The sequence below is a fragment of the Bombus bifarius genome, unplaced genomic scaffold (assembly GCF_011952205.1).
Source record: "Bombus bifarius isolate JDL3187 unplaced genomic scaffold, Bbif_JDL3187 scf7180000009790, whole genome shotgun sequence".
NCBI classification, from domain to species: Eukaryota; Metazoa; Arthropoda; class Insecta; order Hymenoptera; family Apidae; genus Bombus; species Bombus bifarius.
Genome location: NW_022885336.1, coordinates 243,765 through 267,801, shown reverse-complemented (window position 1 = coordinate 267,801; position 24,037 = coordinate 243,765). Strand labels below are relative to the sequence as shown.

General features: G+C 30.9%; 1 protein-coding gene across 5 annotated transcripts in view; it reads left to right on the top strand.

Moving 5' to 3' along the window:
- LOC117215754 (trace amine-associated receptor 9) overlaps positions 1-15,025 on the top strand; it is a 107,730-nt gene extending 92,705 nt beyond the window's left edge. For all 5 annotated transcript variants that reach the window (XM_033462218.1, XM_033462217.1, XM_033462220.1 and 2 more), the window contains 3 exons: positions 795-894; positions 11,030-11,158; positions 13,645-15,025. In XM_033462218.1, the coding sequence (XP_033318109.1) occupies positions 795-894; positions 11,030-11,157 (228 nt within the window). In that variant the 3' untranslated portion in view covers position 11,158; positions 13,645-15,025. The remainder of the gene's footprint in view (positions 1-794; positions 895-11,029; positions 11,159-13,644) is intronic.
- Positions 15,026-24,037: the final 9,012 nt, after the last annotated feature.

The window sequence follows — 24,037 nt, the reverse complement described above, 5'->3', positions numbered from 1 at the left end:
GGGCAATATGGCAACCAGATGTCTTCGGATACTCGCAGCGTATCCTCCATAGTTTCAAGTACCTTCCATAAATCTCATAGATTTCCTAGAAAAGGTCCTTCAAACCAAACAAACGTCTGTTTCCGAAGAATTTCCAAAGACTATTGTCTACCACGGCGTGACAAGGGAAAGTTAGTTTTTCTCACGTATGCTGCAACTTTCCTCCCACTAACCACTTTCTCTCGAGGGCGGTTAAGACCCTTCGTTAACCAATTAACAACGAAGCCACTTCCTTCACTCTCCTAACTAAAATCGTCACAAACAAATCCAATGGTCCCGTGCGCTAGACACATCCATCCTTAGCTTTCCTCCGACACAGCATCGTCTCTCAAGACAGTTCTGATTTCACATCCTTCGAACGGTCAACATCCTTCCACCGGGTATACACACCCGTAGATCAGTCACTCATTCATCTCGTACATACGTACCAGCGTAACTGTCTTCGTTATAAGTTGTTGGAATAAACGGTGAAATATAACTTACTCTATTGTGTCATATTCATTTAACCACCTCTGTTATCTTAACCGAAACAGGGGAACGACTACTTCGCGGCGTCGATTCACCGAATCGTAGCGAGAATTTACGCCTCTCGCTGACGCGTTTTCCTCGCGACCACGTCTCTCCGCGAACGGTCGTAACACAATGTTTAACGATAAATTTCATATAAACGTACGTTCGCCTTATCACATTCTTCTCTAATTTAGCATTTTTAATAGAGCGTATCACTGATTTGAATTTTCCTTGTTTATACGCAGGTACTTTGTAGGCCAAAACCGTTGGGACCGAAACAGCATTGTTGCGCTACTAGCACAGGTGGTCTTGATGTTTGCAGTATGGGAGGAGTTGACTTATCAGGTATGTGGGAGCTTCAATTTAATAGAGAATATAATTTGATAGTAGCAAAATTATATCTATATAATATTATGTCGACACATTGCAGGTGAAAATATGTATTAATTATGTATTAAATATGTATTAATTTAAAAATACTTCCATAGATTAAGTAAATGCATATATATTAAAGATCTATAATGACGTGAAACTTTATTGAAAGGGAAGTGGTTTAGTTTAAATACTATTTTATTTTCTCCCTAATAAAATTTCAATTTTAAATGTCTTAAGATATTGCCAAAAAATTTTTCATACAACAAACTTTCTCCGTAATTATACAGTTTATTTCGATCATAAATATCTACAGTAAAATGGATGTAAATGTACAATCGTAAATGACGTTTATAGAATCTCGTATTGCCGTATGAATAAAGCCATTCACGGAGGAAGCTAGAAATTTTAGTCAGTGGAACTTCATTTATTGAAACAAAATTTTAGTTGGTACCCAATTAAACGAACTCCTATCAGCTGAATAAGCAAATATAAATTTCAGTTTCTATTATTTAATGAGAAATTATACTGAAAAGAATTATGCGATTATAGGAATTCTCCAGTTACATGAAATGTTTAGCCCCAAAGGCTTCAAATAAATGAGCTTCTACTATAACGTATATTTCAAAGACGAAATTATAGGCTACAGCTACAGTAAAGATCTATTACATTCTTTCATTTATAATCATGTTACGCAATTTGCTTTTTATATCACCGTATCGCTTGTATAAAGTGATATTTGTAGCTTTTGTTCGTAGCGATATACTGTTTCCAGCTTTTTCTCATCCGACGTACTACTCTTTTTTACTTTCCTCTAGTCTAACGTAATAGAATTTACCCCTCAACGACCTTGAATAGACAATTACTATTCTATTTACAGTAGAGTTTACGGATATTGAGCAATTAGGGTCTTTTGTTGAATAGCGATCAAGGAGATAAAGTGCTCTTCCTGCTTTTCTCTATTCAACGTGTGCTTCAACATTTCTCATTTAACATTGAAATAAACTTCTCCGAAATAGGATAAAAATAAACATGTTCTGGGATAAGAATTATTTTATTAAATGTTCAAAATCGTGTTACTGTACTCTTAAGAATTTATAAAGGAAGCTTTCATAATCATTCTACTTTACGTACAAGAAATAAATGGAAAATATTTACAAAATATACAATATTTCCAACAAAATGCGCTATCCGTTTAGGGTCTTACACGATTATCCGTGTAAAGTGTCCAACTTTGAGCGGCTGCTTAAAACTGCTTTCTGTAAATTACGCCAGCATCCGTCATTTGCATATCTCATGCATCCACTGGACGTAAGTACAGAAATTTAGGTGCGTCTCCTATGCCATTTAATTTATCAACACATAAGTCTACACACGGACAAACGAAATATTTTGAGAATACAGTGAATTTTATTCCTTACGTTAGGATTTCATTCCTGAAAGCTATCATTCAAACGAGTCATGTTGATCGTACCGTGAATGAAATTTCACACCAATATACCTGTTTTATTTTACGGTATAGCAAAGCCAAATAAGTGAAATTAAACGCTTTACTGTTTTTCGTATCGAGCAAGAATCGTTTGCATATTGAAATAAAATTCGCACAGGATAAAGTTTAAAAACTAATAAATGGAAGTGTTTTGATTTTAATGTTAACATTCGAAATATTAATATCAATTATTCCGCACTCTGTGAATTCCTGGCTAAAATGTTTCTGTAGATCTGTACGCCACGTGTTTATTCGGAAAACGGCATTTAAGTCACGTGTATGTAACTGCCCACCGAGTGACAAATATTCAGCATCCGTTGAATGCAAAATATGTGAAGCACGTCCTATATGAAATGCGGATAAACATTCGACGTCTTCGAGTTTCTAAATATTCTCTAATAATTTCCAAATAATTAATTGTATATCGAAGAGTTACTTGAAAAAATAGAGCATAGAATCGTAATAAAGAATAAAACTTGCATAATAAATATATCTACTTATTTATACATTATACAGTATTATACTTTTAATTTTTTTTAATAAAGCTGGCAAGTCAGATGTCAACGTAAAGCAACAGGCGTCTTATATTTTCTATTATGAGAGTTTTTAATTTTGAACATGTCGTAACACAAAGATTAAGGTAACATGGATATGCAGATTCCATAGTGTAGAGTGTAAGTAAACGATAACAATGGATAAGATAATGAATATTGTACGCACGTACTTGGCCAAGCATGGAATCATGCAGCGGAAGGCTGAGAATGTTTGAAAAGTCAGATTCTTTTCACAACATTGAGTATGCCATGAATGATTAATGAATGGAATAAAAACTTTCTACCAAGAAATTATTATTCATTCATGGAATTGTCATTAAGGAAGGTTGTCACGATAAAAAATTGTCCAGTTGATTTTATGACAGAAATTATACATTACATTGTAATTAAGTATCTTTTTCTAATGTAATTAAATACCTTTTCGTATTTCGTACAAAATCACGCGTTGGTTTAGTACTTTTACTTTAATTTATTTATTTAGAATCGTATCCATCTCTGCTATTGGCGGCTATTTACAATTTTGTTAATCCTTATTTTGAATTTAGTTTATTCGAAATTGACTGAACCAGTCGTACATCTCCATTCTCGCAAGGACTACAACTAAACTTGGCTTCTTTCTAGTTAGCACGTGCGCCGTAATAGCTTCTCCTATAAAGAAAACTTTTATGAGGGTGATATTTACCGGATTCTTTAAAAGTTATAACTTTCACCCATTTACCTGCGTAAATTGACAGGCTTAATAGGAATGTTGAATAACTATTCACATTATAAGTTTCAACAGAAAAGTCAGTTATGAATACGGGTATCTGTATAGTGCGTTATCGTCACATGGATTACTACATTATGATGAAAAAGAAATACACGTCAATATTTTTGATAAGCCGTATGAAGCTCTGGCGACGAACCATTCTCCTACCAATTTAGTTTCCAGATCACGATCGTTTTTTGTTCCGTCACACAAACTTTCAAATCTTTTCATTCGAGAAGTTTATTTGAAACAATCGGAAACGATCTTTGTGCGTAGATGTAACTCTCAATCTGCATGAAAACCAACGGTTCCATCATTTTGGACGTTGAAGTTGAAATAGATGTAGCTTGGTAATCGATAGAAATAAAAGAAAGAAAAAACGGAGAATATCGGAACTCTTTTCATTCGTGAAAGGAGACTGTTTCAATCATTGGTCTATTATTATCCTTAGATAAGAAATTAAAGATACGTAAAATTAAAATGTCTGTTGTTTCAGTATTCTAAAGAATAAGATTAATATTCCTTTAAAGAAAAAATTGTAGTACTGTGTAAAACCTATTTAAACATACAAATTGATATATGTTTACTTTTTATGAAAGAAACTAAAATTTTTCAATAAAAAGAAACCTTTAATCCAACATTATAATCGCTAAAATTTTTGGAAGAAATAAACCTTTTTTTTTAGCAATTCGTGCAAAAGTATGCCAAATAGACAAATATCGCTATAAAATAAAATGGGCAAAACAATTTTATCCACAGATTCCATTTTTTACTTGTATTGTATAAACATTCGCAGTTTACTAACAATGACCTTTAACAATAATTTAATTATAATTGATTCGATTGTGACCAATCAATGAAAGAAGATATTTAAAAAATGACTCGTTTTCTTATTTAATTTCTTGTTAAGCGTGAAAGATAAATACGATGCAACTATACGATGCTAAGAAATGGCAGCACAATCCATATATTTAATGTTTTCATAATTTTCACCTTAACAAATTTGTCCATATTTCATCTTTTAAGAACACTATTGTATAGCACGATGTATTACCCCGGCATAAAATGTTAAGAGAAAAAATTTCGTTTAACTACGTACTTATACTACGTTCATAATAACCACAAATATAAGAGGAGCGTAAATTAATGCGACAGAAAGATGAAACATAATTCAACGATCGTAATAGGTATACAGACTGTAACCATTTTCATAACACCGTAGGTAATAACTTTAGTAAAATTTGAAAATAAAATTCTCAAAATGTGACGGTAAAAAGACATACGTCGTTAATTAAATAAATCTTATACATACAAAGCGACGATACTTGACGTTCTTACGTGTCTACGAGCAAACTTATTGCACAATCTGACACATTCTTCGCGTAATACTCGAAATCTTCTTTCAGATAGTTCATTTGATATAGTCTTTGGTGCGGAAGATGGTGCTGCAAATTTGTTTATTCATGCGTCAGCTAAATCAACATAATCTTCATCTTCCATTCAATCTCCGTTTTATAAATCCTATTTCAGTTTTTTGGCTTTTTCCATTTCTCCGCGGGTCTGAATATTTGCATTTCCTTTCGCAAATCGTGGAAGTAATACGCAAAGCCATCTGCTCTGTCTAGAGAGAGAAAAAGATTAAACCTCTTTTCATCTGTAAAAATAACTTTTCGCCATTCCTCTCTCCAATGAATCCGTTATTGTGAGAACTGTTGCTAAACACCTGATGCTTCTGCTACTTGTCTCGCATACGAAGAAAGATTCGAGAGTTTTGTTGAAATAGAACCTTCGCCGCGAGAAATTATTGCGACGGCCCGTGCTATTCCTTTTGCCGCGCGTTTCCAGGCTTTTTAATAAATCGCGAATTAGTTTACAGCTCCACGAGGGAAGCTTTTAATCGCAAAGGAAATATGTGTTAGCGACTACGAATTTCTGGGGATTTTTTAAAAAGAAATTAGGCCACGGCTATTTTCCCTTCGTACAATTTATGATAATTACTTTCATAACCGTGCACAATTTATTCGGAACCTGGCGTATTTGTGGTTCTTTGGCTTTCAATCGTGTTTTTATCTGCACGTTGTGCTCTGTTCCGGCGTTTCGTGAATATAATTCTGAAGATAAATTAATGTTAAAAATAATAAAATTTCAAATGCAACTATTTGTGGACAGGCTTGAAAACTTTTAGTGATTTGGAAAGAAGCCAGTTACAATGTTCACGGAAGCTGAACGTACTAGTAAAAACATGATTGAACCATGTAAAACCATATATATATGTTATCTAATCATCCTGAAAATTTAAAATATAATATTTTTCATTTGTTTGTGGCTAGAAAAAGCATGCTTGTGAATATGACCAAATTAAATGTCGAGTGGTCCGTTCATAAAACACTTTCTTAAACAACGAAAATACTTCATGTTCTAAAAACTTCTGAATAACGTTCAATGATCTTCAAACGCAGCGACAAAATCGTTATATTTTTGCATAAAACAATATCATTGACATTGTATTTAAAATTTACTCAATAATCGATGAATTCATGCGTATGAAAGTGTTCATGGCACTGAATGGCATTTTAAATTTATGGACGATTTGTATTTTACCACAGAGCGTTTTTACATATACGGCATAAATCTGTCTGTACCGTTTAACCTCTTCATTTAGCGCATTCAAAATTGCTTTACATACACATTCATGCGATTTGGACTTACTTCTACCATATTTATGACGAATTCACAGTTATTTTTAATTTTCCAAGTGAATTAATGTTTATATAATTTCTAATGTTCATAAATATTGTTTATTGTTAATAAATAATTGTCTGTTCTTACCTAAAGATATATATTCAGATATATATATAAAGATATATATTCGTATATTCAAAAGTAACGTAATTGTTATTTTCGTGTTCGTAATTTATCGCCAAGTTAATTAATTCGAAATTACTAATTTCATTGTTTGGGATATCGTATTGCATTTAAATAATAGAGCTTCGCGTACTCAAACCCGCAATACGATACATTCAATTATGATAGTTTTGATACTGTATCGATATTCAAATCCATACACAGCAATTCTGTATACATGTATACGAGCACTATTACAATTCATATTTACACGTATGAAAATAAAAATTCATTTGGCGCGAAATAAACAAAATTTCTAAAATGAAGTTTGCCTCGCTAATAGACAATAATAAATATGATATAATAATAGTGATTAATTTAAGAAATATCATATATTAAATATTTCAGAAATATAATTGATAACAGCGTTTCTAGATGTTTTAAGGCTGTAAATATTAAGCATAAAAGTTTAAATTAAAGGTTACAAGAAGATTAAATTTAATTTTAATTTGAATTAAAAGTTAGAAAAATAAAAATCGATAAAGTTTTATATAGTTCACTTTTTCTTCTTCAAAGAGATTTCAATTTATTTCTTGTTGTATTTAAACTGATATATTAATTATCTGTATTTTAACTGTTCTAATAATTGAAGCATATGCAGCAGCATATACATATTCCAAAAACTTAATTTATTGTTAACGTTTAGTTAGTAATATAGATACTCCGTGACTCAGAATTAGTTTTAAATACGTAAATGTCTGGATTGAATAATGCATTTTATGGAAAAGACATCCATGTTCGGTGGTTAAATGGAACTGATTGTTATCAGACCGCTGTAAATCTTCGTTTATGGACGGTGCACGAGAGAACACAGTCAACTCCAGTAATGGATGCTATTAAAAGGCTGGCTCATGTTACTGTAATTAGCTCGAAACATTGATCACATTAAAGCGCTCTTGATTCTTCAAAAAAGATTAGAGTCTGTAACAGTCTAACATTCTTTCATCTATAATTTATTTGAACACCTAAAAGTTCGGACTCTTCCCTTTTGTTAAAAACTACGTAATTTATGGTGTTGAATTAAGTAACGAGAAAATTACCTATATCTTTGAACATCGCAAAATAATACTTTTTTGTTTATTATAAATATTGTAATAATGAAATATACTATAAATTATATATGCGTCTATTTAACGCTAAATGTAATACTGCTGTTTTGAGTTTGTTAATATAATCAAAATTGTTTCCTTATTTTGTTTTACATATACCATATTATGAAATGTATCATATTTAACATGAAATGAAACGTAGATAATATAATTTTATTGATATAACATTTACAAAATATTCCAAATTTTTAATTTAATTTATTACAGTAAATATTAAATATTAATTGATACACAGCTATCGCGTTAAAATTATTTCTAGATCTCATTTTAGATGTACATCATGAAAATAATAATTTATTCCACTTGTAGTTTCATAAACATGGATACATAAATACATTTAATGTATGAATCATGTCACAGGAATAAACACAAATAAATGTTATCCGCATTAATTCCACGCGAATAATCATCTACAAAGGAGATATCTACAAAATTTATTACAGTTCTATAAAATGCCGTAAGATGCATAAATATAAATTTGTATAACCTTGATAGTTTTCCAATAAAACACGATACTCACATTTTCAGATAATATTACATGTATTGAACAGTTCTCGATAAATCATGCGGGAAAGCAAATAATGTGTATAGAATAAGGCTATAACTTTATTCGTCTGACATCTCCGAAACTTTCCTAGACAGAAAGTACATACATAGTTCTTATAAGTTATTTATTATCTTCTATGAATACTTTCTGAGAGAAATAATTTTGAATATATCGTTGCATTAATTCAGTAATAAAACATGAATCATTATACAATAATAATAAATGTTTTAAATAAAGAGACTCTTCACAGGGAGAGATAATTAGTCTTTGTACGCTCGAATATGTTCTACATACACACCAGGTTCCACTAAAATTCAAAATTTTTTGTTGTGTGACGTTGCTTGTTAGCCGACTGAGTTTCATCATGGTATAGGAAGATGTTTGAAACTGTTTTTTTTATTTTTAATTGTCCAACTTACCAATTGAATTCTACTCGTTAGCAACCCACCGATAACAAATAATTCCTCGTTTTAATAGCAAATTACCACAACCCACATACTATTATCAGTATGTCATTCTAATCCTGATGAAGCTGTCCGCAATGCCGACGAAACGTCAGAACGTGTCCCCCAAAAAGAGGACGTGTCCCTACACCACGAATTCTCAATTTTAGTGATCGTGATAATCATCGAATAGGATCATAAGAATTATTTTATATGCTATTTTATGCTATTTTACAAAAATATCCAGACAGATAAATAGACATAAATCACATTTCTTAGCCTCGTTATCTCAAACTATAGATCATGTTAATACGTCGCGAGGATTTTATTTAGCTGCTGAAGTAACTTTTAACTTCTTTGCATAGAATATTCTAACTTTATACGATATTCGGTGAAATTTTAATTTAGTAAGGAAAACCTTGTTATAGCACGTATGGAGACTTTCGTGACTGATCGTATGTCATTTACCATTTCAATTGCTCAATTATGACTGTTGGAATACAACGATATTAATCGCATACAGATGAGGTGATTGATCGAACGGATTCTTCCCTTCGTTGCTCAGCGATATCCCCACTAGCGTGCGTTCGTGAGATGTACCGCGGCGGCTGGCGCGTGCATGCTCTTTCGAGAATTCTGCGGAAGAAGCGTAAGGATATGGATGGAACATTGGGCACGTCGAGAAGCTACTAGAAGGTTTCGTGGCACATGTGACGCCACACAGACATCTACACAGGTCACACTCATTACTGCATAGAGAGTGGGGTTCAAAACTTTTTCAAGGGCCATGGGTCACTAAGTCAGTCAGTCTGAGAATAACTAGCCAACTGTCTACATTCCACAACACACTTATATTTCCTATAATAATTGTTTAATAAATATCACATAATATTATTTCAACACAAACATTGTGTCTTCCACAGATTATTAATCTTAATTCCGAGATTAAATTCTAACAATAACTATTATGCTAATCTTGCAGGATTTGTTCGCCGTACGAATTCCTCTTAATATCATTGTCCACTTTTATTTCTCATATATGAACAAAGTAAATCTTCGTATACGATTCTCGTTGAAAAAACCAGGGAGTTGTGTATTTCGCAGCGCAAGTTCAAAAGATCGTTTAATCAATCCGAACTATCAACTCACCGCTGAAACGTTTGCTCTACGAGTCTGGTGAAATACGTCTGACTCGTGCACGCACCAGTGGTCCCAGATATCGCACTTTCATCTTGCTTTTATTTTATTTCGGTTATCGTACACATTCGTGTGTACAGATGGTTGAAAAATTTTATCCTTTTTAAGTACGGATAATGTATCGTGCGACGTGCAATTCAATTCGAATTTTACGAGGTCGTAAATTCCACTTGTTCGTTGAACTCGGTATCGCTCGTCACATTTTTTACGTTTGAATGGTCTCACGTGTTTCCCAATGTTCTCGCCGTGATTTAATGCGCTCCGGAGCGTTTTGCTAATTTTCATTGCGGGTTGATGAATTAATTAAGATGTCCTATTTGAGACAGTTGGAGAATATACAAGTTGGTCCGTAACTCGTGGCACGAATATGGTCAGGGAGATTCCTTGACGATATATATGGGCTCGAAATAAGATGAAAATGAAAGATAAACGAAATTGCCTCGAAAACATGATTTTTGAGAAAATCGAATTGGAAAAATGACGTGAATTTATGAGGGGTAATCCTCATTATTATTTCGTAGAATAATCCTCATTATTCTACGAAAATAAGTCGAAAATGTAGGATTAAATCTTTTCTACATCTTATAAGTATCGCCCATTTTTTAAACACCCTGTATATCTATCACGGATTGAAATTGTTCAGGAAGTGGTTGAGGTACCGTACATACATTGTAACTAGAGTTAGCGAAACCGCGTCGATATAAAACTTTTATTTCAATTGAATTGGATGATATCGAAATCTTATTATCACTGTACGAGATGAAGAAATATTGCTCTTATATTTGACGTTGCCAAAACTGATGATATAAATATGAAACGTCTTTGTCCGAGTGGAAATGCCTATTACCGTTCCATATTTGAAATAACAATCTAATATAATATAAATCTGTAATAATAATAAAAACAATAACGTAAATCAATTTTTACAATGCTTCAGAACAGAATACTATACGTATATTCATGTACAATAATCTGACGTACCGATCAATTGCGGAAGAACGTAAAATTTCTCTCAATTTAGAAAGCAGAATTACATTGTTCTATTGGTCAAAAGATATATAAATTGTGTAATAGTATTACAATTTATTACATGTTATTTCGATACGTTGGTTTGCAGGTTTAGAGCGTTGCTCAATAGACCGATTTTCGATGGCTCGGTGTTCCTCTTCGTCATTAGCCAATACACCGCCACCACTTCCTTGGGAGACCGGACATGTCCTACATAATGATGCTACGCCTACGTGAGGTATGCACATGGTATTTAATATACACGCATCCTCTCATATAGTGCACACGACTACAATCTACAACAAGGACAATAAACTTGTTGTAATACAATAATAAAACATAGGAGATATGCAAGAAGATGAAGTTATCAAATGACGTAGTACGAAGTCAGACTAATACAGAATACAAAGTTTCATTTAACATCGAGTCTCCAGACGATTTCGAGAGTCTGTTAACGAGCTTACTTACTACTGAAAAGTAGAATATCGAATTGACGTTAATATGTTCGTGCAAATGGTGGTACCAACTGATTATAGCTTAAGGGTTCCGTTGAACTTCGATCCTCAAGTTGTGGAAATTCTATATTTATGTATATTACATCGCGTATTTTTTTTTTTTAATTTACATTTTACAATTTGTCCAGTAGGATATTTGGTAAAATATTATAGCTTAGTGATATAGTAATATAGCATGTGGATGGCTACCCCCCAGTGGGATACCATCTTCGAATTTGATTAATTTATTTCTTTAGTGTGGTGAGTGTTTGTATGTTAGGTTATGTCCTTTGTGAGATCTGTTGGGTGCTTCCTTTTTAGTCTTCTTTTTATGTTTGTTGCGCCGACCGTTTCCGCTGCCAGCCGGTTCGGGTGCGTTGCTATTCTTTCTCTGTACCTTCTTGCACTTCTGTTAATCTCCTCCTTGACCGTTGGTATTCCCAGGTCTTTCCGAATGTCCTCGTTTCTAACGTACGTTTGCTATTGTTCTGAGTATTTTAGATTGCATTGCCTCTATTTTGGTTATATGGCTCATTGCTGCTGTTCCCCATAGTGCTATTCCGTATGTCCAGATTGGTTTTATGATCATTTTATATATTTTTAGTTTGTTTTCTATGCTTAGTTTGGATTTTCGACTTGTTAGCCAGTACATTTGTCTCCTTGCCATCTGTATTTTGTCTATTGATTACATCGCGTGAGATGGTCTCACGCTTCGGCTGGGTAATCGGGGAGAGTCCAAATTCCCAAACCGCGACAAACACATTCCACACATCCACAACGGCTCTGCAAGCAAACCTCACTCGGTTTTGAGAAATCGACGAAGGACCTCCGATTCAACACATCTCAGAAGCAGATCGACGATGCGAAGAACACTTCAGAGCTCACGTCCGACGCACCAGCGAAGGACGATACATCGTCGCCCTCCCATTGAACGACCAGCTCCCATCGCTTGGATCCCCCAAAGCGCTAGCGATGAAACGATTCGCATCACTCAACCGCCGATTCCAACGCGTCAAACGCTTTAAAGCCGACTATCGAGCGGTATTACAAGACTACCTGGATCGGGGACACATGTCAAGAATCAGTACCGATAACGCCGACGATAGCGGGTATTATCTACCACACCACGGCGTAATCAAGGCATCGAGCGAAACAACCAAACTCCATGTCGTATTCGACGGATCGGCGGCGAGCAACACCGGAGTTTCGTTAAACGATACTCTGTACAGGTCTCAAACTACAAGAGGATCTGTTCGATATCCTTCTTAGATTCCGCCTTCACCAGTATGTATTCACCACATGTACTTTCGTACGTCCGCGGACAGACGCGATCTCGAAGAAGCGCGCCAACGGGAGTCGTAAATTCCCGTTACGATTTGACTAATCGACGCCACGAATCGTTCGATACCTTATTTCTTGTGGGATAATAAGGGTGGTTGATTGAATATAACACTGCTATTAACAGGTTATTACATATTTGACTGATACAACAACTTCAATGTAATACAAGATTGCGTATGTGAAATGACAACTAAGAACGAGTACAACCTGAGACTCCTTTCGTGTCGACGACGGTGATGATGTATCTTCTGTCGATTGACTGCCTTCGACTTGTAGATTCTGCTTGACTTCTGACTCTTGCTGTTCCTTGCACTGTCCTTTGACTCGAGTTGATGTAGACTGACTGATGAGCTTTAACTGTTACTTGAATGTTACTGTGGAACGAGTCTAGAGCGCAAGTAGAAGAAGTTGAGTTGATCCTCCTGATATCGTAGAAGAAGTGAATTTCGTTCTTATGTGATTACGAAGGAAAGCTCGGTATGGGTATGCCCTTTGAACGAAGAACGGTATGTAACAATAAAGTTCGTTAAAAACACGAAGGAAATCAATCTTAGGATAAGGTAGGTTTTAAGTAAATGTTTCAATGAAATATTTACTTAAAAAACAAGAAATACTAAAAAATAAATAGCAAATATATATTTAAAAAGTATGGGTAACAGTTTTTCTGCAAACTCGTCAACTTTTCTATCGAAAGAAAAATAGGATTGAATAAGAGAAACTGGATTGAAGGAACGCAACAGGGTTAAACTCAACATATGCAGCGTGTTCTATTATATCAGTTTGCCTCTGAAACAATTCACTCTGTTACTCGCTATACGCTAAAATTATTTCTATTAGAACGTTGTATCTCAGTAGAATGATACGATTAATTAGAATTTTATATTTGCAGTTAGGGATGCCGCCACGCAGACGGAGGACATAGGATCTCCAACGCATGCTAGTTAGTATAGCGTGGCGGCAGAATGGCACCCCGTGATTCACTACGCTGGAACTGAACAGTCATCCCATCGCCAATATTTCCGAAATAACTCGTCTTCGTCGATAATGGAATATTCGTTGCAGGAAGAAAGGTTGCGGCACGAACACTCTGCGCAAATCCGACGTAATCGCCGATATTATTTGGAAAATACGCGCTTCAAAAGCGTGCCGGATTTGATTCGAGACCTCGAATCCAGTTGACGCATTTATCTGAAATACTAAACACGTTATCGAAGATAGGCATAACGTGCGATAAATAACGATACAGAATTGATGTTCGTCGACGAACACAGTACGATTTCCTACTAATCAAAGATTTAAGACTTTTTATTATAGATTAACGATATTTAACCGAAAGATGCAAGGCGTACTGTCTTGGAAGTTAAGAATACGATTTTTCATAATTTGAATTAAAATGTAAGTACATGTCTGTAGTATTAAAATATAAAATATAATAATAAACTTAAGTGAATTATATAAAATTATTATATACTTTCAATGCTTCTCTATGATTTCAGAGTAAAAGCAAAAGATTCCTTGGTATCACTAACAATTAGTGTTCATTAATAATTAGTGCATCATTAACGATTGTCTGTTATACGGTATCGTTTCAATTTAAAGGCATTTCGCTGAAATATATGCCTGTAATTTTTTGGCCGAAATACCATATATTTATAATAACCGCACAAATTATAGGTATAAAATAGTATTTAAGAAGTTGCAATAATTACTATGTTTAATTTACCTGTTATAATGTTTCTCTTCTTTTTTAAACTATACTGTTATGATAATTGAATGAAGCAATTGTTTTAGAAAAGTTTATCAAATATGGAGTAACTTAAATGGGATATTTATGTAGATAGTTATGTATAGCCTTATACTAATTTGATTGATATTTACCATATTTGTTAAGTTTGTTTATTGTTATATAGGTCTTAATATTGGATCACGTGTAACGTTTCTTTAGAGATATTAAAATTTAACTTTTCCTGGAGTACTAACAGTATTCTATTGTACTACACATTATATTATATATTTTAAATCTGGTACAATAATACAGATATATTTTCTCCACATATTGTCGTGATTATTAAAATCATTATAGTTATTGTTGTCGTTACTGTTGTTACTATTACTATGCATCGTGCGGCAATAAATTGTAATCTTCTGACCATTTGTGAATAGAGTGTGTTTTCAACGAATAGAAGTAGCCATTCGTGTGAACAAAATTTGACTACATAAAAGACAAAAAAGTGATAAGAATTAAATAAAGAAAATGGCAGATATGAATACTTTACAATTGTTATATCATTTACAAAATAGACGATTCAGGGACTGTAATATAAGCTTGAGAAATTGTTATTAATAAACGTCTCTTCACAAAACAAAATTCCTAGATCATAAACATAACCGTATGATGTTGGATAGAAACATAATAGTATCTCTGTGTACGTCAATATTATATCCAGCAACGCAACGCTGTATACTGTATAATATAAGTATTTTATAAGCAAATGAAGAGTGATGAGAAGAAACTATCATAAAATTGCAAAATTGCACATAGACACAGTTTAGTGTTTGGTTGACAGATACGTTATAACTAAATAAGGAAGATCGATGTAATGTAGTTTTGTTTTTAGTTTTAATTATCATATAAATTTATATGAAACAAATGGGGAAATCTTATTGACCGGACATCTTGTACATTTTGCATTATTTTTAATTTCTAGTACAAGAGTTTATTTTTATCTGAATATTATATTGAACAATTAATAGGTAAACTTACTGAAGATATTCACTTGGACTCCAGATTAACTTGGAAATTTACTATAATATTTCCTGTAGGTATTTATAAAAGTAACTATAAATACTTGTTGTTGTAACACAAGTTGTATACGTAGTAAAGTAGAAATCGTACCATGTTGTACAATATTACACTAATTATATACATTTTTAACAACCTTTTTTCAACTTTAAATTCATTTGCAACATAATATTTATAGATTATATATACATAAATGTCAATATATGTACATGTATACATGTACGCTATTTATGCAATGTATTTCGAATGCGTTATGATAATGCAAAACTTAATACATCGTACGATGGTCAACTTTTTCGTTAAGTTTCTAAGCTGTTTGTGAGTGTTAGTATTTTTATACTAAACGTAACACTGTTATATAAGTTTCGTTCACACAAACCAGATTGATCCAGTTATTTGAGTTTATGTTTGAATTTGTGAAAGTCGAGTTATAATTTGAAGTTACTTTGTTTCGGTTGTTTGCTCAAATTACTGAAATTGCAATTGGTACTTGTTTCAAAGAGAGCAATTTGCAACTTAAAGTACTCAAGGAACTTGTTCGCAAAACTTGAAGGGATGTTTTAAATCACATTGATAAAATAACAAATTTGTAGTAATGTGTTTAAAATTACTAAGTTATAAATAAATTGAATTCGAGTAACTGGGCTAGTCTACACGAGGCTTTAGATCGATATTATATCTCATTATTTATTTCTTCATTTCAGTATGTATCATACAACGCATTTGTTCATAAATTTTATTATGTACCGCGTGGATGCAACATTACTCTCTTTTTATTCGTTAAACAATTACCGATAACTGCTTGCTTTTACGTACAATACAAATGGAGAACGTAACAGCTACCGCATTTAATTGGGAATATTTTACTGAACAAAATATTGCAAGAAAAATAACCGTACGATGTACATTAATCTTCCAATATGCTACGATACATCAACGTATGTAAGGTTGAATTGGTGTTGTTAATGTTGAGAGATGATAAGAGCGAAACACTGCCTGTTGGCTTGCCAACAACGTGAAAGCTCCTGTATACCGATGAAATGAAACATTTGACGTTGCCTCGAGCACAAATAGCTCCTTATCAAATAGGGCACAAATCATTTTTGTATCGAATAAGCGAACGCGTATCAATTTTAAGTACTCAGAACTTAGTGTAGGAACGACTAGAGAAACGCTAAAATGCCAGTTAGATAAAACATTTCTAATAGCGGGAATAATGATTTTTTAGTCATCAATTTACTAAAATGATTGCCTTAACCGAAAAAATTTTTTGTGTATTGGTAACAGAGACATATTACATTGTAACCGATCTATACCGAGGAAGAAATTTAATTACATTTCTTAGATCTTTTATTTTGGTTTTAGAACTTTTTAAATTCGACGAAAACATAATTTGTGATACTCTTAATTTATTTTAATAAAACATATTGTAGTATTTTCAATTTAAAAGCAGATTTATTATTTTAGCTTTCATTAAATTATTGCATTTTGTGCTCTCTTATTTTATTTATTATAGTACTATTTATTATCATCTAAATATTAATTATTTATTCATTCATATACATATTTATAATAACATATTATTATTATTATTATTATTATTATATCAAAAATATTGGCACTACGTTAAAGTAGCGTTTTATCTATAAATTGTTATGCAATTGGAATATAATAGTTATGACTTCCTCAATATAAATTGATGAGATTGTCAAGTGAACGCATGCGATTGTTGACTAACATGTATGAATACATGTGCGTAACTTGTACAAATATAATTATATATGCTATGATTTTTCTTATAGTAATAATAAGAAAATTTCTAACAGTTATATAATAACAAAGAAAAAGTGATTGCAAGCCGATAAATACTTTCATTGTCAGTATTATATGATATACACTGCACTATTGTTCACGAGTTTTATGACGCTGAATCATGCGAGAAGTGAAAAAAATAATATTTCACACAAAAATAAATGAAAAATGACAAGAAACAGTAAAATAGATTGTTGATATATAATATAATTCTTCGAATATGTATAAAGATGAATAAATTATCATTAACTGTATTCATCGTTCTCTATTTATTGATAGTATTTTATTTCGTGTTTTATAAAATTTCATAAATCCATTTTGTCTCTGTTTAGTACTTAAATAACATTGCCTTATCCTGAAATCTTTCATAGCAATAATGTCTACCCGTTTGATAATTTTATTAAAAATTTTCTAAACGTTTATGTAATTAAACTTATGGATAATAGTGCAAGTATATAGCAGACACATTATCGACTATTATAATAACATATTATATATATTATTATATATATTGCCGGAATAGCATTGATTAGAATTAATAAATTCAATGGAACTAAATTAATTTTGACGAAGGATAAAATGGTCGACCGACAAATATTAGCTACTAAATTATTTTCGCTTTAATATTACATAGAGATATTGTTCAAACGCCTATTAACACTTATTTCGTATTGTGTGATAAATATTAACGTCCCGTAATTATAATATTTCATTAGATACCACGAAACATACTCATGTACTGAAGAGTAAAGGAATATTTTTTCCAACATTATATTGAATTATGTGTGATTTTCAACAAGTTTGAACGTATGGGTTGAAGGAGACTGTTTTCATTACGATTACAGATTGTACGAATTATACAATATATATAGAAAGTATTTCAACATCTACTTTTTATTGCAATGTCGTAACTTGAAGCGAATATTGGTACTTTTAAACATAGATGATAATTCTTTATTTTATCTCATATAATTAAATATCTCATTAAGTGTAAATATGGAAGTATATTGTTCAATTGTTTAAAATATACGAAATTCCACGATATATAAGTAGTAGAACGACTTAAAACATTTATAAAATTGATACATTAAATTGATGTATATAAATGAATGAATGAATAGTAGATACTCTGCTTCTGTTCATAAAGTTTCATAAAGTCTAAATGGATATTTCATATTTTCCTTGGGAAACAATTTTGTTATATGTGGATATAAAAAAATTCTGGATTTCGACAATTATTATCCTATTATTAATAGATACATTGTATGCGAATATTTAATATTGGGGACAAAATATTAAATATTTTTAATTTATTTAATAAAAAATTTAAACAAACAAATATTTGTTTAACTACCAAGCTTCACTCTTAATTATTTCATCAAAATATGTACTAATATTTGCATTGGACGCATAACTTCTAACAAAAATCGATGATGTATAAATACTTTTTATATTCACTGTATATATATATTCATGAGAAATATGTATTTGTCAATAAACAATCAATTAGTATGTTATGTCGATGAGTCGAGTTGTACATATATTTATAATATTATAAAATATATACATACATATATATATAGGATAATAAGAAAATTATGTATAAGGAGTTTATGAATTCTAATAAGTATTTGCATGATACAATTAAGAAAACAGTAAACATTTGATTGTATTATTTGACACCTTTTTCCTTAATTAATATCCAGATTGTTAAGCAAATATGTTATGACTTTTTAGTCTTTTACATAACGTTCAAGAAATATAAAGTAATGCAACATCGAGTTACTTGGCATTGTTATTAATGTTGTTTAAAGGATAGTAATTATTTCGAATGCAAGCTTTTCTTGATATGATTTTTATTTAAATAATAGTACAAATTTTCACGCATAGGTCCATTATGATTTGGTTGACTGACTTTTTAAAACTGTTTAACTTTTCATGACTCGTATTTAACGAAATTGAATAGTATGAAGAATTTATAATAAAATACATACTGATAAATTTCAGAATTAATGATCTAACCATGTTTTCACTAAAACTATAAACAAATAATAATATATCATTAATAGAACTACATTACATAATTCTTTAGTGATGATTCAATAGGATATTATACTCTATGATGGAATAATATTCCAAGATAAAAATAGTATAAAATACACAGTAGAAAAGTACAAATAGAAGGGACATTTGTAATCCATGTAACGCATTGAACGAATAAACTCACATATTGGTTCACATCTGAGATCGGATTTAATTAATTACTTTTAAAATATTCGTGTCATATTAAAATTTTTTATGAACGAATTTTTTATAAGTCCCTTTTTTGTAATTAAATTACAATTCAATTTGATGATATACAAACAGCAAGAATCCTTATATAACAATAATAGAGGAAACAATATTGAATCCCAATAAACATACACGTTATTTCCTTACAATCATGGCACACTTACATAATGATAGGCTTAAATCAATGAAACTATATTATAGTACATTCGATGCAATATGTAAAATAATACATAAATTTTATAACATGTAAATTTGAAAAGGAAGACACTTTAAAAAAGAGACACAGGACAAACTAAAATATAAATCAATTTGCTGAATAATATTGTCTTTTGCTTCTATCATAAAGGTACATTTTCTACGCATCTCATCGTACATATAATGTTACGTGCTTTGATTTCTACTGCTGCTTAAAATCCTTTATGACATAATTCGTTTACCCTTTCTCATTATCTTCTACGTTATCATAATTTCTATCGTAGCTTCTTACTTGACCGTAACATTTCGTTTTGTGCGAAATATCTTTCTTTTCTCTTCCCTGTCTTCTAAACAGACACGTATTTCACACAGAAGGTAAGAACGTTTTCGTAATCTGAAAATAGAGTGGCACATTTACAATTAAAGCGATTGATCGCAGAGGATAAATGTGATAAGTCTATTTTTGCAGATTTCCTCCCCAAAATAATAAAATAATTGATAGAATTGATATCATCCAATGATACTTTGTACAAAATTAATGACATTTCCAATATTACAACAATCGATATGTCCTTTCAGGAGGATAGACAAAATAGAAATTTAATTCAAGAATCAGATTTAAAAATGTCCTTCATAACTCAAACTGTCACTTTATTTTACACGTACAAATGAAATGGTTTTATTATTTTAAGATTGCTATTGTACTAAAAAGACAAGAAACTAAAAAAATGTAACTTATACATATATCACGTTCTTCCCCTGTACTTTTCTTTTGTCGCATACAACAATCTACTTTTATATTAGATAATCAGATAAAGATTTTACAGCGGTATTTCTAACTTTTAATAAATTTTATGGTACATATATCTTATAGGTCCTGTGAACGCTCTCACACGCAGTATATGCTTTCACATTCTTTCATAATAATTATTAATTGGGCCTTGTAATGTTATTAAAACGTATTTAGTCTCGTTCTGCATTATTTATATAATATTCCGCACTTAACATTCATTATGTTAGAAAAGCGTAAATTTGTTATTCAGTCGTTGGTGTCGTTATTATACACCGAACAACGGTGCTATTTTCTTAACACACAATATCGTTTAATTTAATTCTTTCATAGCGATATTTTATTTGATAGCTTTAAGAATGCAATTTTTAATAACAGAAAGAGCTCTATCCTTTCTTGCTTTTCATTAAAAACGATGGACATTTTCGTACATTTTCTCAATTAACTAGTTACAATCGATTCACTAATAACAATATTTATTTACGAAAGTTAATTAAATGATCATACCTGAGTTAAATTTTTGTTCAAAGAATTTTGCTGGAGAAAAAGAAATAGTAAAAATTCTTTTTCAATTTGAAAATGAATTTATTCTACAGAATAAATATACAGAATACGTTTTTTCAAATTGAACATCGATATGAAAGAATTAATATGATGATCTTAAAAATTCGGCAAAAAGTAATAAGCTAAATAATTTCACAATTATGTTACAAAATGTTAAATACATCAAGAGGAATTTTATTACATTAATTTCTGAAATTATCGTTACTTGCTTTGGAATGTATAGGAAAACAATTACTAAGTTTCACCACATTAATACTGCCACAACTGCAGCTCCGAGAAAAATAATTTGATATATAAGTACACTTTGCATAATCTCTTCTGTAAACTGTGAGAGCTTTTAACGTGATGAAGCAATATGTTTTTATATCTACAAGTATATTAACTTTCTAAGTCTTTTGTAATTAATTATTTAATAATTTACATGTTATTAATTGTTCTGAACTTGAAATCTTTTGTGGAATGTTAAAATTTCTTTGTAACGTGTACAAAATGTTCATGTTTCATGCATAGATATAATATAAAGAAACAATTCGCATAATTGTTTTCTCGTGAATATATATTCTTTCATGTTCATAAAAATTCTTCTGTTTTCTTATTTATTAAATACGTAGTCGTAAAATATTTACAGCTTACTCTCTAGCGCTTATTTCTTAGAAATGTCATTTACGTTTATTGATATTTTTATAAACGCACAGCACTTTCAGAACAACCTACCGCGAGACGTTCTTATTTCTTGCTGAATTCTCTCAATACCTTTCCTATACTTAAGGATATGATATTTATTATAATCTAACTATAAAAACAAAACTCGTATCATCTTTCTTTAATTGTATAAAAATTAAATTCGTTTTTCAGTATCGCCCAATTCTTTAGGTATTGCAAATGCTATAAAACGAATTCAAATGCAGGAATAGAAAATAAACAACAAATATACAGATATGTATATATAATACTAATTATCAAATTTGAAATTTATATTAGAAGTTCGATGTTAAACAACGTAACTTTGCTTTGTAATAACACTTTGTAATAACATGTCTAAGCTTTGTAATTACAGTTAAACGTTTTTATAATTTGTAACTGAAATTATTTCCGAGGTAACAATAAGAAATTATAGCAAGGAGTTTATTGTTTAACCCTTATTCACTTTCTGATGTAAAATGTACTACAATTGCATGGTTTTTACACAAAAAATAATTAAATAAGAGAATAAAAAATATTCCGTGATGAATTTCATATTGTAGCATTAATTAATACTACAAAGTACATAAAATATGTAAATGTATCAAAACTTAGATATTTTAAGAAATACAACTGTGTATGTATATTACAAGCTTTTATAAATGATTGAATGTTACCATACAACAACAGTCATTTTATCCCATAAAAAAATTGGTTAAAATTCAATTTATGTAACTTTGCATCCATAAAAAAGACTATGGTCGCTATATTATACTTGTACTTCTAAATTAACAATAAAATATGATTCTTGTGAGTACATAAAAGATGAATAAGGGTTACCAAGATATTTTACACATATTACTAAATAATAACATAACTAAAGCTGTTATATAAATGAAAACAGGTAATATATTGGCACTTATACAGATATTTTGATACTTTCAGATGTAATCATTCGTCTCTATTTAGTACTAACTGACATTGAATGACTGTTATTAACAATTCATAAAAGAAGCAAAATTCCTAGATACTACACAGTACATTCAATGTGAAAAACCGTGATGTTCGTAGAAAAAGACGATAACAAAATGGGCGGCATAATTATCGTAAGTAATTATATATGTATAGGATGATCCACTTTTATCTCTATGTGATTTTATCTCAGAATGTATGTTAAATCGAGAGCAATTTTGTAGACTTTAAGATCTTAAAGGATTTCTATTATCAGTTTTCTCAATAAAGAAAAAGAACAACGTGATAAAATACATTTAATTATATGAGCATTTTTAGAAGTCAAAAGTAATTAACTATTCCAAAACTCTAATAAATTCGGAGCCTAATATATGCAACTACACTGTCTAAAATACAGTAGGTCATAGTTGGAGGTATTTAATTCTCTTTGATATTATGTGACTCAAAAGAAACATTGTACTCTATGAAAGCAAAAATAACATTATACATTTGCATACTTTTGTACTTAGTCAATAAATATATAAATCTTATATTCTTAAAATCCGACGAAGAGTAAATGAGAACAATAAGATTAAATGTTGAAAAGAGTTGGTTGATATCATATAAAATTGAAGTAATGTTCTTGAATGATCATCTTATCTGTAGAGTCACATCTATCTTATACTCTCACTTCCTTATATTGTTGCTTTTCATATTAAAAATTATAGGTTTTGTTAACTCTTGAAATCCTTCATTTCCTTGCAATTCAACATATTTTCTGGGATAAACAAACACATCAAAAATAGATCAGCCTTTATATATTTATTACTATTGGCACTTAAAAAAATGCCTTGTCAAAATTTATCACTGTAATTATAAATACGTTTGCCATAAATGTAAAATACGAAATACCGTGAACATTAACCGTACGCGTGTGTCGAACCTCTAAATTCGTACTTCTATATATTTTTATACGTCCAGAAATATAAAAATTATCGAGGAAATATTTCTTTTTACAATAAACTATTAAAATAGAATTGTCACCTCGGTTGATATTCGTATTATGAAACTATTACTTGGTTCCAAACATACTTCTATGTCGTTAAGCAAACACTTCGCATTTCGTAATTAAGAAGCGCTTTTTACACGACATTCTGATAGTACGTTATTATAATTCCTCGGTCTAGTTCTAAT